The sequence below is a fragment of the Pestalotiopsis fici genome (assembly GCF_000516985.1).
Source record: "Pestalotiopsis fici W106-1 unplaced genomic scaffold PFICI_Scf_3, whole genome shotgun sequence".
Classification (NCBI taxonomy): domain Eukaryota; kingdom Fungi; phylum Ascomycota; class Sordariomycetes; order Amphisphaeriales; family Sporocadaceae; genus Pestalotiopsis; species Pestalotiopsis fici.
In genome coordinates, this window is record NW_006917093.1 from 1,916,094 (window position 1) to 1,933,306 (window position 17,213).

Below are 17,213 nucleotides of genomic sequence, written 5' to 3' on the forward strand. Positions count from 1 at the left end.
CTGGGTTCCTATGTAGTCCATTTTCACGTCTTTGTTACTCGCCAATACCATGAGTAAGAATAATTGTCTTTTCTGCTCAATTTTCATTGACAAGGTCTTGGAACAGATAGTGCTATGCCTCACATCGATGCTATATATGTGTCCTTCTATGCCAATCGGTTTATGCATTTGATCACTATCTTGGACACATAGACTGGCACATTATCGTGTATCTGATCCACTCTGTGAACCAATGAGACCTTTCTTGATTTGATTATGATAGAGCCTTCAACAAGGTAGGAAAGACCAAGTTCGATGTATATGCTGTTGATAGATGTCTAGCTGTGCTTGTGAGTCAAGGATATAGCTAGCATATTGGTAAGTAACTGTACTCGCCGATTGTAGGCCGCCCTTTTCCGTGTATATCTCCGTTGGCGCCTATACTCTGCCCCGTCTCGTCTTTCGACCCGTTCCATTGTCAACTCCACCGTCGTCCATGTAGATTCAGACATCGTCGCCATTGCCTCGTGTAAGCATGCTAGTACTATTAATTTGTCTGGACCATTTACGCATTTACCATGTCTCCCCCCAAAGCTCAATAAGCGCTTAAGCAGTACTGCCCCCTCCAAGATGACTTTAATTGTTTGCAGCTGTTGCTTGAGATCAACCCCCCAAGACTTTTCACCTGCTAGCCACACAGGTGTTTGATTGAAATTTTCCATCCCACCATTTCTTTCCTTTGCCCAGTCAACTGCTCATCAACTAGCTCATCTCATCGTGGATTCGAACAGTCTGGGGACTCAGCCCATCAACCTGAAGGCTGAATACCCGAGTCAAGATGAACAATCCCTCGCACCCCCAATCGTCGACAACGGCGGGCCGCCGCCGGATCATGACTCAGGCTGATCGCGTAAGTTGCTGCGACTTTCATCACGCACCCATCAACGCTTGCCCCTCGGAAATGTACCCAGCTGACCCGAGCGCATCAAATCTATTCAGATCAATCTTCTCGCCTTCTGTCTGGTTGACATCCACATCAGCACGAACAAATCCATCGACATGACGGCGTTGAAAGAGTTCTTCCCGGAGCGCTACATCCAGGATCTCTATCGAGTCATCTTCGATACCTGCCAGCATCTGGGCCCCCAAGCACCCGCTTCTCCACTCGCCCCGGCCAGTTTTGGTTTTCCCGAGTCGTGGTACCAGAGTCCTCGCGCTGCCGGACGCGATCCTCGGGAGTGTTTGCGGGATATCCTCAAAGGTCCTGTAGTTAAAGATCTTCGTCCACGCTCTGGTTTGCCCTATGTCACCCTCGAAAGCTTTTCGCAGATTCTTCGCGACAAGAAGCCGGCAGACCAACGCGGATCTGGACTTGGACAAGCTGGTCCAGTCACTCAACATGCGTCTGTACTCAGACAGCCTGATACAGCTGGCCCAGTCTCTCAACCTGCGTCTATACCCAGACAGCCTGATGCAGCTGGTCCAGTTTCTCAACCTGCGTCTGTACCCGGACAGCCTGATACAGCTAGTCAGAAAGGACCTGAAAAGAAGTTGGGGTATCTAGATGCCCACTTCGAAGAACTCGACAGACAATTCAGGGCATACGGATACCCTGGATCTGCCCATGGACAAGTTAGTTCAGCTGCTCGTCCTGGGTCTGTTTTTCAACAGCCTCATCAGGGCGCTCAATGTGAACCTACATTTGGATCTTCTCACGTAGGCGCTCAACATGGCCTCGCCAATGGTTACCAACCGATCGATCAGGCCTCCCAGGTTACCAAACCCTTCCATGAAACTGTCACTTGACCTTATATGGCAGCTTTCCAGAATTTTGGCCAAGCTCCTATCATCAGAGCCCACGGCCCAGTTATTCATAACCGAGCTCCCATGCCTGTTTTCAGTCATGCATACGCTCAATCCATTCCACGAGGCTTTGCTGGAGGCAATGAAGAGCGAGGCCCGCATTGAGCCCAAGGCGAGCCACGAAAGCGCTTATAATGAATCCGTTTGAATACTATTGCTTGCTGCTCACTGGGGAAAGGACGACAATGCATATACCACCTGGGGGAAATGGAAATGGAAATGACCAACAAGGTAAATTGGCAATTTTCGATCACATTTTTGTCTCGAGATATGATAGTATCCTTGGATTGGCCAATCCGAGTAGCACCCCTTCATGCTTGAATTAGGGGCATGGCCGTAATACAAAATTTTATTTTCTCTGAACCACGCCAATAAAATGGCAGTCTAAAACCATAAGTGGTCATCTGTTTTGATTTTCTTTCTCATAGTGGGAGGTGAGTTTTCCCATTCCTTGCGTCGTGTCGTCGTGATCCATATCAGTTGCCTTTCCTCCTCTCAGAGGCGGCAAATATTCATTCGTACTATTCCAAGCGACTACTACCGCTTTGACTCAAATCTCTTGCAACTCCTTGATCAACCTCCGGGCCTCCTCTCCAAAGTCAAAGCTCTTGCCTCCTATCATGAGCTTGGCCTTTGGGTCGGTTCCATTCTCGCAAATGCACATGCCGGCCATGAAGGAGCGGGTCCAGATGTCGCCTCGCTTCTCGACGCCGGCGGCGCCCAGCTTGGGAAAGGGCTGGACCTTGCCGTCCTTGTCCTTGAGCTCGCCCTTTTCCTCGTCCCACGTCCACTCCCAGACCGAGGACTCGTCGGCATAGGCCCAGGGGTTGGCAATGTCCTTGGTCTTGCGCGAGGCGCCGGCGGGCAAAAAGGGCAGCACGTGCTCGACGTAGGTGGTCTGGACAAAGTCCGAGACCATGAGGAGGGCGGGAGCTGTCTTCTTGGTATCCGTGGGGTAGCGAGCTGCTGTGGGCGGCTCCGTGTAGATGTACTGTGGGTGATTGAAGAGCTGTCGGAGGAGCTCGGCGTGGAGGCGGGCAATCTTGAAGGCCTCCTTTGGCGTGGGGTGCTTGAATGGAGCATTCATGTTGGCCATCATGCTTTGCATCATATTGGGTAGATTAGAAGAGATGTTCTTTGGAGCAATTGGTGTGTTGGGTGAAGTTGGTAGTTGATCAAAGACTTTTTGATATTTCTATTCTGGCAAAGGTGATACTCAACAGCGATTACTGGCTTGAGGAATATTGGAAGAAATAGTGGGTTGAAACGCGTCGAATCACGCGTTGAGTGAAAGTTACGTAGTGGATGGTGGGGTAATTAGACTGTATGACGTTGAAGTGGTGGGGGAAACACAAATGCCGGACGCTTAATTTGGACCCTGATGGCCACTATGAATAGTACACTGTACTGACCTCGGAACTGGTTACAGAACATTGAAGTACAACCCTTCCGAATGAAGGTATCAGGATATCAGGCACTGGAACTTTTAGAAAAAACATGAATATTTATTATCCCTACGACTATTGCCAAACAAAAATTTGATGACCACTGGAATCAGAAGAGCTCATCATCATCCTCATCCCATCTTCCATGGGGACTTGGCACTGGGCTTGTTCTCATCCTGGGCCGACTTTTGAAGATAGCCTCTGGATCCTCCTGTTGTGCGTCCAGGAGCTCTTCCATGACCGAAGCATCGCCCAGGCCCTCTTCGTCAACCTTGGGAAAGTAGCCATCTTTTCGCGGCTGGATTAATTTGCTCTGCCTCTGCGACCGCCTTCTTTCGAGCTGAGCTTTCTGTTTTGCTGCTTCGAACCCTGCCATTGACCGACGGGTACGAGCGACGAGGTCGTCATATTCGTCACCATTGCTCGACTCAGCGACTGGTGGACTTGTAATACCAAACTTTCTATTGCTCTTAGCCAGACTCGGTGATAACAGGTGCGGGTTGGTCTCGTCATCTGGTTCAAACGAGCTGGTTCTGGACATGGACATGCGTGTCCGTTCCGCAAGGGAAAGCGTATGGCGAGGCCTCTTGGTAGGCGAGGGTGATGCATTGGACATGGATGCCAGGATCTGGTCAGCAGTTGCCTGTGTTGGTGAAACCGATCCAGAAGTCTCAAGTGCAGTATCGGATTCTGATCTATCTTCGGATTCGGACAAGGAGCCGGGCGCATCGGGTGACAGGATTTTCGGCTCTGGACGAAGCAAAACCTTTTGCTCAACGACGGGTTCACTAGGGACCCTATCGACAGCAGCACGAGATCCATCGCTACCGTTGCTAGTAGAGGACTTGGTCCGTATTGCGTATTGAGCGCTAGGACGCATCAAGTCCGATGATCCCTGCGTAGAATCACTATCTGTAGAGCGCTGGCGGGCTATGGGTCTTCGAAGTGCTCGTGTGCGATCAAGCTGGCTGTTTGTCCGCCCGAGAACCTTGGCATTGGCCGGGGCCATGGTCTTCGAGGCAGGCCTGGTGTCTTCTGGCTCGTCTTCCCACTCACTAAGATCGGAAATCGGTTCAGCCGCCAATCCAGATACTGTTAAGAGGTTGGAGGACTCTGCGCCTCTCTGTGTTCTGGCGAGCTTGGCAAAGTTGGGGATGTGAGGTTTGCGAATCGTGTCCAATTCTGTACGCAATGACTGGAGCAACTGTGTATACTCTGGAGGCCCGTTGGAGGGTGACGACTTGGCAACCTCAGTCGACGGTAGCAAGTTCTTGTGTGCATGGAAGCCAAGGTCAACACGCTGTGCCTTGTTGTTGGCCTGTTGCTTGCGGTCTACTTGCTTCTGCGCTTGATCCCCAAATAACTCTTGGCGGAATTGCTGCCACTTTTCAAGCCTCGAACGCTGCAAGCTGACTCTTTGGTCCAGTTTTTCTAAAAGGCCAGTGCTGTCGCTCTCCATGTCCGCAAGCTGTCCGGCACGTACTCCGGACCACACATGATTAAAGTTAGAGGCAAGCAGGCCTCCTTGATTCAAGCCCGTATCGTTCTGAAGAAGCGTGTCTGCCCATTGATCGCTGCCAGTCCAATTGGTCTTTATCATCTGGCGAGTCTGCTTCATCAAAGTGTCGGGGATATTGGGATGTGCCTGGGACTCGGCAGTAGCTTTGAGCTCTTCCTTTCTTCTGGCCACTTTCTGCTGTTCTGATGCAACCAATTCTTCAAAGTCTCGATACTTTTTCCGGGCGGCTACCTTGTCCTCCAATGCCTTGCGCAAGGAGAACTTGTGGGCTAGTAGAAGGGCGTTGATCTGAGTGCGATCGCCAGAGTAGCCATAGTTTTCGAGTGATATCTTTTCCGAGATTGCGGGAGTGTATTCATGTCCGGCGTTCAGAGCTCTTTCAGCGACCAGTTTCTTCAACACTGCCGACGAGAACACGGCCAGCACCTCCTCGAATCGTTCGCCCTTGCACTCGTCAAGCATGGTCTTGCGCAAGACGGCATCTCGTCCCAGGAGCCCACTGCGCTTTACCTGCTCGAGGCTTCGTAGGAGAGCTGCGCGTAGATTGATCGACTGGACCTGGTCAAGCGGCGGGAAGAAGGGCTTCAGCTTATTCCGCGCTTCCTCGCCGTCCCAGAGGACAAACAGCTGGTAGAGTGCCCATTCGACGCATTGTATTCTGTTCTTGAGCCCGCCGGCCGCATCTTTGGTGGAAAACGTGACCTGGGAGATACCGGGCCAGTCTCGTTCCTGATCGAGGTCTAGAAGTCGCAGGTTGGTGAGGAAGAGCAAGACATGATTCGCAGTGCTCGGAGTAGGCGCGCCGCCCGTTGCTGGCTGGGCGCTGCTCAAGGGCGGTCTGCCGGAAATGCGAATGGGTCGGGTGCGCGCGAGGCCGGAGGTTGCTTGTTGGCTTGACATGACGGCATTGTTCAGGAATCCAGTGCCTGTCTGTACGCAAAAGAAATTCGTGATTGTGACAGAGTCCAAAAATGTATGCCTGGGCGCAGGTTGCCCACGAACTAGAGAGAGCACTACAAGGAGAATGAATGTGAGGTACCTTGGTGGTCACTAATGTAGCCGGTAACGTTAGCAACCTTTAGTTGTTGACTTTCAGGGGCCTGACAGCCAATCCTAGCACACCCCTCGGACCGGCGAAGTTCCAAGGTTGGCTTTTCGCGGGGTGGACGTGGGTGCCAATGTCCAGGCCGGGTACGGAATACCTCCATCATGGTTCTCTATGGTACGTAGTAGTATGTAATTCTATATATGTTTTCACAGCAATTTTAACGCTGTCCAAGGAAATATTTTGAGGGCCAAACTACACACCCTCAGAGCCCCGAAGTTGGTTATACCCCTTCATTTACTTCTGCTGCCAATATAGAACCGGCGGGAAAAATTTTGAGGGTTACGTTTGATTTGTATCCTGATACCCACATGCTAAGCAAGAACCATTTTCCTAGACATGTCTTAGGTATTTCACTGCACTTTTAACCCTGCCAAAGAGGATAAGTGGTGGCGCCCAGTCAAGAGCTGTCAAGACCCAGGGGCCAATCGAGAACTTAAGTTTAACCTTGCAGGTGAAGATTATGTACGTTCTGAACTAGACTGATTTCACTGCAATTTGAATGCCGCCAAAGAGGACAATTTGGTAGCACCCAGTCAAGAGCTGTCAAGACCCAAGGGCCAATTGAGAACTCGAGTTTGACTTTCGCGGGGTGGACATGGGTGCGAATGTCCAGATTGGGTGTGCTGACATCCTTGTCGGATGTTGCTGCCAGACGGGCATGGGTATTTCACTGCAATTTTAACACTGCCAAAGAGGACATCCGATCAAAAGGGCCAATCCAAGCACAGCTTTACCCGCTCTTTACTGCAATTTGAATGTCACGGAGAGGATAATTACTTTGACGGCCGATCAAGATCTATCAATACCCAAGCGAGAACTCTTATCAAGTTTAGTATGTCCTATTTACCTTAATCTAGTGTTTTCTCCCGGGCACGGTCTAATGTATCTAGCCAGGCCCAACATGATCGTGACCGTACTCGATGAAAGTATCCCACATTGTCTGTGCACGTCAGTACTATGCACGCTGGACGATATCTGAATAGTAACAGCTACTCACCCAATCAAAATCTATGTTGGACAAGTCATCCCCGAAAGACAGACCATCAGTGATTGTATCGAAGCTAGGGGTGTATCCTGAGGTATTGACTTGCTGTTGAGTCGACATCGTCTTCAAAGGTCCAGATGCAGTGCCAATGTTGTGAGGCGACTTTGACAGCAGATCCACGAGGAAACGATAAGATTTGTTTGCCTCATCACAACTTGTCGAGGCGGCTTCCCAAAAGTGGCATGATCTCCCCAACACCTCGAATAGATCTTCGCTACTGGGAGATTCCTCGGCCTTGGGCAATTTCTGCCTCAGTTCTAGCTCTAGTATCAAGATCATGGCGGCCAGCGTCAGCATTTGCCTCACCTGTGATATCTCGTATAGGCCCGGCATCAGGATATCCTGAAGACCCAACAGGGACAATGCTGACGAGATGCACCGCTGTTGGGATAACTTGAAACGTTCATCGACTCTCGCCTTTGCCATGAATTTCCTGTGCAGAGTACACATGCCTTTGTGATACATGCTGATGAGGTTCAATCGGTAAAAATCCGCGCGATTGCTGCTGGTCATGTTATTCTTGTGGACAGGTACCGTCATTAGGTAGCTGGGAAAGCCATGAAATCTATCATGCAACAGCTGGTCAATCTCGAGCACCACTTCATACGAACCCTGGCTGGCGGCACTATTGAACTCAGCCAGACGGCCTAGGGCTTGACACAGTCGACCTTTGACAATGAGATATGTGGCCGACGTCGATTCCTCTAGCGACCTTGATGGTGGCAGCACCGTTGATTCTGGCGACAGCTCCCAGTCGTGCAGATTGCTGGGCTCCCTCGTGTCAGAGTATATCGCCGTGGCCGTAGGCGGAAAACCTCCGAGAAACGACGACATGGCGTCCATGGTCATGACTGAGCTCCAGATGCGCCGCCGGTATTCTGCTTGTAGTACCGAAAAGCCTGCAGATCGTGAGGGCTCCCTATGGTAGCCCATGTTGATGGCAGTGCGGATGATGACGCCCGTCATGATCCAGAGACCACGGCGATTGTCTTCCTTGCGGCTGAGCTCGGCAGTTGCATTGAAACGCAAAGTTTCCACAGTATATGGCAGGCACTTGGCGATATCGCCGCTTAGCAGACATTGTGCTGTGCGCATCCGGTACAATTGAAAGAGGGACTCTGCCATGCCCTCGTACTCTGAAGGCTCTCCATACTGGTCGTAAGCAAGCATGTTGATGCCAAGCATAGAGAATAGAAGACCAAGCCAGATGAAGCCCGTCTTTGTGGGGTCTTTCCAATGCTCATTGTACTGGGAGAAGATGAGTCAATATTATCGCTTCATATTGAGGAGTTGTTGACAAACCTCTTGCATAAACGTTGGCTCGTGCAGAATAGCTGTTTTGTTATTAGTGGGAAAGACCACGTAGTCCTTCAAGGGGCCTTGCTTACGAGGAATATTTATCGGAAAATTCGAGCGATCAAAGAAGTTGGCAACCATACGGTCAGTCTCTGCCTTGGTTGGGAGCGACGCAAGTATCTCAAGTCTCTCTATAGGTTTGACCTGGTTGAACAAAAGACTGGATCCGTCAACCGTATATGACAGATCGGCATCTGGGCTATCATGGCTGTGAGACTCTTGCTCTTGCGTCCAAGTGTTTTTGAGCTCATTGATCTAGTTTCAATTTGTCAGTGATGAAAGTCTAGCAAGGCGAGTAGTCTCTTTACCTCTTGAAGCACGGTATACCAATCATTATCGCCCATGTATACCGAGTGATTGCCATCTATTACTGTTTGACCAGCACTGGTACCATCTTGCCCATTGCGGATTGCAGCAGATGGCTCTGTTGTTGAATCTGCTTCGGGACTTTGAGGCGTAATCACAGCTGTCCTCTCTTGTTCTTGTGTCTGCTGCTGCTCATTAATCAATCCTTTGACAAGCTCTTCCAGATGATCGATACGCTGTCGCATCCCATCTCCTGTAGTATTGCCATTTCCAACGGATGCAGCTTGGTTTTTTGGGCCGCGGAAATGGCAGGAGTCATTCTGGTTACGAGCCACACAATTCTGACAAGGATTCTCCCGATTACATTTCAACCTCAAGATCATGTCAGTCCATAGTCAAAGGTTAGGAGGTATAGTTGAGCATGAGCTGAAGGGTGGAGAACCCGGGGTATTCGGATGACATACTTTCTAGAGCGACATGGGTCACACGATAGAGGGACTCGGTTTCGCCGGTGCGGCCGCTGATTCTGTTTTACAACACGTGTTGGCAGATTTGTCCCTTGAGACTCCATATTCAAAATCTCAATAACTTTGGCCCAGAGATAAGTCCATGGAGAAAGTGATGTCGAGCATGGCCGGAGTTGTGAAAGAGGTGAGTGAGAGGTCCCCACTTCTTTCTTAAGTCCGCGGAGGTAATGGTAAGATCTGACAAGTACTACCACATTACCAATGCGCCGAACTGAACTATATTATAGACCTGGAACATGTACCAGTACCGCGTTAATCAGCAGAATATCGTGTTGACTTAGACCAATCACGACACTGGGGATATGCAAAAGGTAGTAGATTCCATAGATTAGACCTATACAGTCCTAGACTCGCCCCTTGTATCACTTGCTGTGCCATGCGCCACGGACAGTAGGATTTGTCTCAGCCCGATTAAAGTCCGTGGACTTGGATTCAACGTTCACATTATTCAAATGAGCCATCGCCAGAGAAGAGATATATTTGAAAGGTTGATCACACTTTAACCAAGTAGCATACTCATACACCTCTGGTTCATCTGCAATAATAATAGAAGAACAGTACCCTCTTACATCCGCGATGCCTTCCCTAGCCAATTTCTTCCATACTCAGCTAATTCTCAAGATACCACTGCCAACATCTTCCTTTGAAGCCAAGACGGTCATTGTCACTGGAGCCAATGGGGGCTTAGGCAAGGAGATTGTCAAGCATCTCATCCGCCTTGGAGCTGACAAGATCATATTTGCCTGCCGCAGTCAATCGCGAGGCGAAGAAGCAAAGGCGGAAATTGAGGCTGTCACTCATTGTGATCCCGCGATTATCCAAGTCTGGACACTCGACGTCGCCTCTTCCTCATCCATCAAGGCCTTTGTGGACAAGGTGAACACTCTACCAAGGTTGGACGTCGTCATCAACAATGCAGGAATCGGCGCGAGTAGCAAAGTCCAGGTATACGGAACTGAAAGTACCCTCGGCATCAATGTCATCGGGACCTTTCTGCTGGCCGTGCAACTTATCCCAAAGCTGAGAGAGACTGCCCGCAAGTACGAGACGACGCCGCACATGACCTTTGTTGGGTCGGCCTTGTATGATATTGCCAAATACCCCGAGAACCACGGCGACGATATCTTTAGCTGGTTCAGCGACGATGCGCATTTTGATAAGACGAATCAGTAGGCCAAAGTCAATTGTGTTTTTTTTTCTTGTGAGATTAAGCTGACGATTACGATCTCGCTACAGATACAATCTTTCAAAGCTATTGCAGCTCTATGCGGTCATCAAAATGTGTGCCGCCATCGACCCAGTCGAAAAGACAAACCTTCGTCCCATTGTGGTAAACTCCCTGGACCCCTGTTTCTGCAAGACTGGGTTGGTGGGAGGTTTGACGGGTGTAGCCCGAATCTTCTTCAATATCTTCCAGGCAATGTTCGCCCGTACTGCTGAAGAGGGCTCACGGCTAGTGGTGCAAGCTGCAGCAGCAGGAAGAAAAACTCATGGACTATACTTGAGGGCGGGAGAGGTGCAGGCGTATGCACCCATTGCTCTTGACAACGAGAAAGCCACTTGTGTTTGGGAAACTTTGTGTAAAAGGTTGGAGCAGATCCAACCAGGAGTTTTGGAGAATCTGAATTGATAAGACTCAGTTGTATGTTTCCTTTGTTCATTGTTAAGCTTATAGACTTTCAAGCGGCCCGATCCATATTGAATAATCCTTTTCACTGTCAAATAGGACTCCAAATTCCGTGTGACAAGTTCTTTCCAACGATAATTGACTCCGGTATTGATACTAGGGCTGGCGCGCGATCGCCAGATTTACGGAGCACCAGAGAGCAAACTGTTGAAAACCCGCGATTTTAGCCTCATGTGCTCACTTCTCCGTGGCTATTATAAGAAAGTTATAATAAATTATAATATTAAAAAAATTAAAAAAATAAATAAAAGAATTTATTATTCCCTTCTCTTCTTTTTTCTCTTCTTTTTTCTCTTCTTTTTGTTAAAAAATCCCCAAAATGGGGGAAAGGCAAAGGGAGGTGGATTTTTGCTGCTGTAAATAGGGTGATTTTATCCAAATCTTGGTTTTTCAACAGTTTGCCCTCTGGGCATCCGTACAGATTGAGCGGACAATGACAATGTCCGAAATATGGGAGTGGGAAGTTAATTAGCAGTGCGTGCCGAGACCGAAAACGAGACCGAGATGAGGTCAATGCACTCCGTGTTTTGTATTATTCGTCGTGCACAAAGTCGCCGCAATTAGCCCGTTTCCGACTGGGCGTCTCCGCGAGTGGGGGGTATGGAGTTGGAAAACTATTATATCAAATGCATGCTTCGCACTATAATCCCTCTGGAGGCCAAATTAACCGTCATTGACTCCCACACAATTCCAAATTTGTCAAGATGAAGGTCGCCATCGTTGGAGCATCGGGAGAAACTGGAATGTATCTGACAGAAAAATGGGGATGACTGCTATTTTAGGTAAAAATCGACTCCGAAAACACTATTCTACGCAAGTCTTATGCTATTTAAAATAGGTCTCGCGTTATTTTACTTTATTTTATAATATCTCTAGCTATCTCATAAGGTTTTTATTAATGCATTATTTTTAATAATAAGTAATAAATATTAAAATCGACTTTTAGCAAAATAATAATAAAAAATAAATAAAAAGAAATATATTAAAATAAAATTATAATTTAATATATATATAATTAATAAATAGGTACTCTATAATATCATATATTATATATATTTATTTTTTTATATACCTAAACACACGCTACAAAATATATATATTTAAGCATTATAATCGCAAACCCTACCCTTTTACGTTAGCCCACCTAAAATTTAGCAAATCTAGCTAATATAATCTCTATTATATAACACTATAACCCAGCACTACCTTTATACTAATATATTGCTTTTATAGCGTTATAATCCGGCGCACCTTAACCAGCCTATTTTAATCGTTACAATCTTTATAATAATAAACGATATAAGCCTATAAATCGACGACTTTTGCGAATCCCTTTATACGATCCGATAAATATAAGCTATATATAAAGCCCGGCTTATAATTTACTCTTTTTCGTATAAATAAAACGCGATTATATACTCGCACATTAATCGCCTGCTTTATACTAATAAAACGCATAAAAAGCTCGTATTCTAAAAAAAAAAATAAATATAGCCGTAGCCGCCGAAGCGGTAATAAATTCTTAAAGCCTTTAAATACATAATAAAGCTATATTTAAATTAAACACTTTTTATATATCGTTAATACTACGTGCTATATTAAATAAAAAGGGTTATATTTATCGCAAAAAGCCGGGATAAGGCGACCGTAAATTCGGAAGAACCGCGCGCGGTTAAAATACTCGGCTCGCGACTTATTAACGGCGACCGGCTCGTAAACGATATAAAAAGGCAAAATGCAAAATCGGTTATAATAAAAATAAAAGCCATCCATACGCTAAAACGGGCCGTATTCCAAAAAATTATTAAACTTTACGCCGCTACACGGCTATTATCTATACCACACGGCTACCCTCGCAGCCGCGGTCGTATAATTTAAATATTTAAATATTTAGCAAAAATAAATAATATTATATATAAGCGGAAAAGTATAAAACTAATTAATTTAGTAAAAATTACCTTTTATTATAAATGCTATTAATTCGGGTTTTTTTAATAAAATAATAAAAAAAGCATTTCCCGGAATAAAAAATAAAACCATAAAATCAAATTCAAAAATATATAATTAACTTATTAAAATATTACCTTAATTAAAATACCTAACGACTTTATTAGCCTTTAGGCTTATTTAATTTGCTAAGCAAATAAAATATATACCATAGCTACCGACGGAAAACAAAAAACCCCACAAAACCATTAAAGCATAAATTTATAATTTAAAATAGCGTTTTTTAGCGTCCGAAAACCACTTAATCGCCTTTTGCTAATAAGCCGATTTTAATAGCTTAACCTTATAGCTAAATATCGGTTTTTTAAAACGCTTATATTTAAACTAATATCATTTCGCTTTAGGACTATTTTAATCTATATTTAATAATAAATTTAAAAAAAACAATAAAAAAAGGGACTAGGCTAAAAACGCGCAATATTCGAAATTATCGTATACTAAGCCGGCAAATATAATAAACGGTATACCTAAAAATATAGCATTATTAGCGGCTAATAATAAAGCGATTTTAAAAAGGATTATAATACCTAGGCCTATTTATAATAGCATTAAAGCTATATTTTTAAATAATAAAGCAATACCTAAGATATTAGCGCTTTATTACCAATCTTTACCTTAATTATACTAAACGCGGTATTTTTTAAGGTTCTATTTCCTATTAAAAATAGCGCTATATATAATCCCGTCAAAGCAACGCCAACCATAATAATACTTTTACAATATTATATTTATTTTATACCGATTAATAAATTAATGCTTAAAAAAATTCCTAGCGCTTTAAAAATCTCGTTTTAAGGTAAAAAAATATAATAGCTAAATATCGCCTTAAAAAATAATATTATTTTACAAATAGCTAATATATAAAATAAACTTTCCCGTAATATATATAAAAATATATTTAATATTATAAATTAATTACAAAGCGCTTAAAACCTTTATTTTAATATTTTACACCTTATTTTAAAATTTTTAATAAAACTATAAAATAATATAAAATTTACCGTTTTAATTTAATTATATTTATAATTAATATATTAAAAAAAACGATTAATATTAATAATAATTATTATTATAATAAATATAAAAATATATTTAATATTATAGGTTAATACTATAAAGCCCTTAAAACCTTTATTTTAATATTTTGCATTTTATCTTAAAATCTTTAATAAAACTATAAAATAATATAAAATTTACCGTTTTAATTTAATTATATTATAATTAATATATTAAAAAATACGATTAGCTTTAATAAAAATTACTATTATAATTAAATAAAACTAAAAAAAATTTCGTAATAAAATAAACAAAATATAAAAGCCGATTTTATATAAAAGCGCCGGGGTTGCTACGGCTTAAAAATAAAAAGCGGTAAAAAAAAAGCCACTAATTATTATAATATATAAAATAATAATATAAATGCAAATAACAAAATTTTAACGCCATTTATATCTATTACTTATCATAATAACCATAATATAAGCAATATAACAGCCGCCGCTAACCCCCTATTCAAAGCGATAATAATAAAATACTTTATACTAATTTACATATTTATAAAAATATTAAGCGCGATTATAATTAAATTTTAATAAAAATTAAAGCCGTACGTAGCAATATTTATATTTATAAATATTTCTAAAAATCCTAATATTATATAATAATTAAAGGCAATATAAATAAAATAAAATAAATATACAAATCGAAGGTTTCTATCCTAAAAAGAATATAATAATTTTAGGGTACTTTTTAATACGTTTACCACCTCAAAGCTCGTTATCGGTATCCTAATTAATCTTCTTATTATCCTCCTTTTTTTTAACCTCCTTCTTCTTAACCTCCTTCTTAACCTCCTTATCCTTACCTTTTTTTTTACCCTTAAAAACGCGCTTATACCAGTAATAACCAATTACGTAATAAATATATTCGGTAGCCTTAAAAAAATATAAATTGCTAACCCGCGTAACTTTAACCTTACCGATCTATTAAAAACCAAAATCGGTCAAGCTATTAATAATACAAACGGCAGCATTACCGTTTTTTTTACTATCGGTTAAATATCCGGTATTAACGCCGAAACCAGGGCGTTAAATAAATAAACCGTTTAATAACTTAACGATATTATAAATTATACCTACCTTAAAAATGCTAAAATAAATTTAAAAAAAAATATATATTTTACAATTAATACCCACAATATATAAAAAGCCAAGCTTATTTACGTCTAATATTAATAGCTCCTCCGTCCCAAGCGCCGTTAGCTAAAGCCTTAGCGGAAATAAAATTATTAGCTATATTATTTAAATCGCGTAAATCGTATATTTGCCTATAAAAACTAAAAAAAAGTAAAAAAAAATCCTTTAACTATATATAAAGCAAATTCCGTTTAGCCCGAAGCAAAAAGCAAAAATAAATAAAAAAAAAAAAAAAGCATAAAAAATATAATTAGCGATAAAAAGTCTTTTTTAACCGTTTAATAACTTATTACTATTACATTAATATAAATAATAAAAACTTAAAAGCGCTAATATTTTTGCTAGCGTTTAACACTTTACAGCCTTCTAATTAGCAGCATATTATTTAATATAACGGCCTGGTAACTAATCTATTATATATTTAAAAATATCTAAATAAATAAGCCGCGGTATATTTAAAATTCGCATAAAAATATAAATAATTAAAAAAAAATCGAAATTTTCAGCAAAAAACAGCACCGTAATATTTACGATTAATCGTTAGCATTTATAAATAAAACAAAAAATTATTTATAATATAAATATTAAAAAATTATATTAATAATTATATTTTTAATAATATTTCCTAACCGCAAAAAATAAATAATTAAAGCGGTAAAGCGTATTATTTATAAAGCTTTTTTATATTGCCTAAAAATATAATACGTAATAATTAGCAGCCTACGCAGGCGATTCGCTACATTACCTATACCTATTCTTATATCTTTTGCTTTCCATCCTCCTATTATTCTTTTCCCCACCCCTTTGCCCTTTTTTCTTCCCGTTATTAATTCGCCTTAGTCCTACCGTCGCGGACTATCTCGTTAATCGCCAATTATCCACTTATAATCGTAATATTATACATCTTTATATTTTTAACCTTTTAATAATACCAATTCTCTTAAACCTTTTAAATAAAAGCTTTTAACGTCGAATTATAGCCAAATTTATAAAAAGCCACAAAAATATCGGTTAAAGCTAACCGTATCAATCTCTCGCGCTTTATCCATAATCTTAAAATAACTATCACTTATAAAATATTACGGAAAACGGCGCGTCTAGCGTATAAGGTTTTCGTAAAAAACTTAAAAAATCGGATTATATTACAAAAATTAATAAATCTAAAAAAAAATTAAAAAAATAAAATTCTCGAGCATAATACAAATTTTTATATAAAAACACATATATCGAACAATAGCATAAATAGCAAAATCAATCGAGCGGTCTTGCTTTTCCTATAATCGGAATATAGCGTTAACCTTTATAGCTTTTTCCTTATATATCCTAAATAAAAAGCAAAAGCGGTAACAAATAAAACTAAATAAAAAATCTAAAAAATCTATAAAAATATATATCGATTATAATATTTAAAACAATTATAAAAATAATAATCGTTACCAACTTACTATATTTAACCCCTATAAATAACGGGCTAGGCCGGGCAATAATCCTATATAACTAAACCTAAATCACGCTTTATTATCGCCTTAAACTCAAATTTTATAATATATATAATATATGCTAAAAATACCTAAATATAAAAGTAGCCCGTATTTTTAGTTACCGTATAGCTGGGGTTAATTAATTTTAAATTTTTTGCTAATTAAAAATTATATAAAAAAGCTATTTTAAACCGGCTTTTTATAAATATATTGCTTTTATAATTATATAATTAAATATACGTTAATTATTTAGTTTTTATTAATCGTTATAGGCCTTATAACGATAAACGATGCCTTTTAAAATCTTTATAAAGCAAGCGATATATAATAGCCGCCGCTGGCCTTTTATCCTAATCTGGTTTATAATATTATATGCTGGGGTAGCTATTTACGAAGCGATACTATTAAAAACCATATATCGACTTATATATTATCATTTTAATAAAATATTATCTATATCCATTATAAATAACTATATTTATTATATTATAATTAAATAAAAACTACCCAAAAAATCCTACCCAAATAAACGGTAACATAAAGCACTCGCAGCCTCCTTTAAGCCGCGCCTATTCGCCTAAAATATATAAATAGCTATAAGCAATTATATATAACGCTACCTCTAATTTACGAATCAAAAAAAAAATCTATAGCAGCCACCTAAACGGATATATACGAAAAAAAACAAAACATAT

The 17,213-nt window shown here is 41.3% G+C and overlaps 5 protein-coding genes across 5 annotated transcripts; 2 read left to right on the plus strand and 3 right to left on the minus strand.

Annotated features, from left to right (window-relative positions):
- Positions 1–817: 817 nt before the first annotated feature.
- Positions 818–1,785, plus strand: PFICI_04721 (uncharacterized protein; the record flags this gene model as incomplete). Its single annotated transcript, XM_007833302.1, has 2 exons — positions 818–889; positions 979–1,785. 2 exons carry the CDS (start codon positions 818–820, stop codon positions 1,783–1,785), a joined length of 879 nt encoding a protein of 292 aa, XP_007831493.1.
- A 607-nt stretch (positions 1,786–2,392) lies between these two features.
- On the minus strand, positions 2,393–2,929 carry PFICI_04722 (uncharacterized protein; the record flags this gene model as incomplete). The annotated part of the gene is made up of 1 exon (XM_007833303.1): positions 2,393–2,929. One exon carries the CDS (start codon positions 2,927–2,929, stop codon positions 2,393–2,395), a length of 537 nt encoding a protein of 178 aa, XP_007831494.1.
- Positions 2,930–3,396: 467 nt separating this feature from the next.
- Positions 3,397–5,706, minus strand: PFICI_04723 (uncharacterized protein; the record flags this gene model as incomplete). Its single annotated transcript, XM_007833304.1, has 1 exon — positions 3,397–5,706. The coding sequence occupies one exon, from the start codon at positions 5,704–5,706 to the stop codon at positions 3,397–3,399; it is 2,310 nt and encodes a 769-aa protein (XP_007831495.1).
- A 1,094-nt stretch (positions 5,707–6,800) lies between these two features.
- On the minus strand, positions 6,801–8,866 carry PFICI_04724 (uncharacterized protein; the record flags this gene model as incomplete). Its single annotated transcript, XM_007833305.1, has 5 exons — positions 6,801–6,854; positions 6,912–8,207; positions 8,262–8,293; positions 8,348–8,570; positions 8,624–8,866. 5 exons carry the CDS (start codon positions 8,864–8,866, stop codon positions 6,801–6,803), a joined length of 1,848 nt encoding a protein of 615 aa, XP_007831496.1.
- Positions 8,867–9,724: 858 nt separating this feature from the next.
- Positions 9,725–10,778, plus strand: PFICI_04725 (uncharacterized protein; the record flags this gene model as incomplete). Its single annotated transcript, XM_007833306.1, has 2 exons — positions 9,725–10,317; positions 10,385–10,778. The coding sequence occupies 2 exons, from the start codon at positions 9,725–9,727 to the stop codon at positions 10,776–10,778; spliced, it is 987 nt and encodes a 328-aa protein (XP_007831497.1).
- Positions 10,779–17,213: the final 6,435 nt, after the last annotated feature.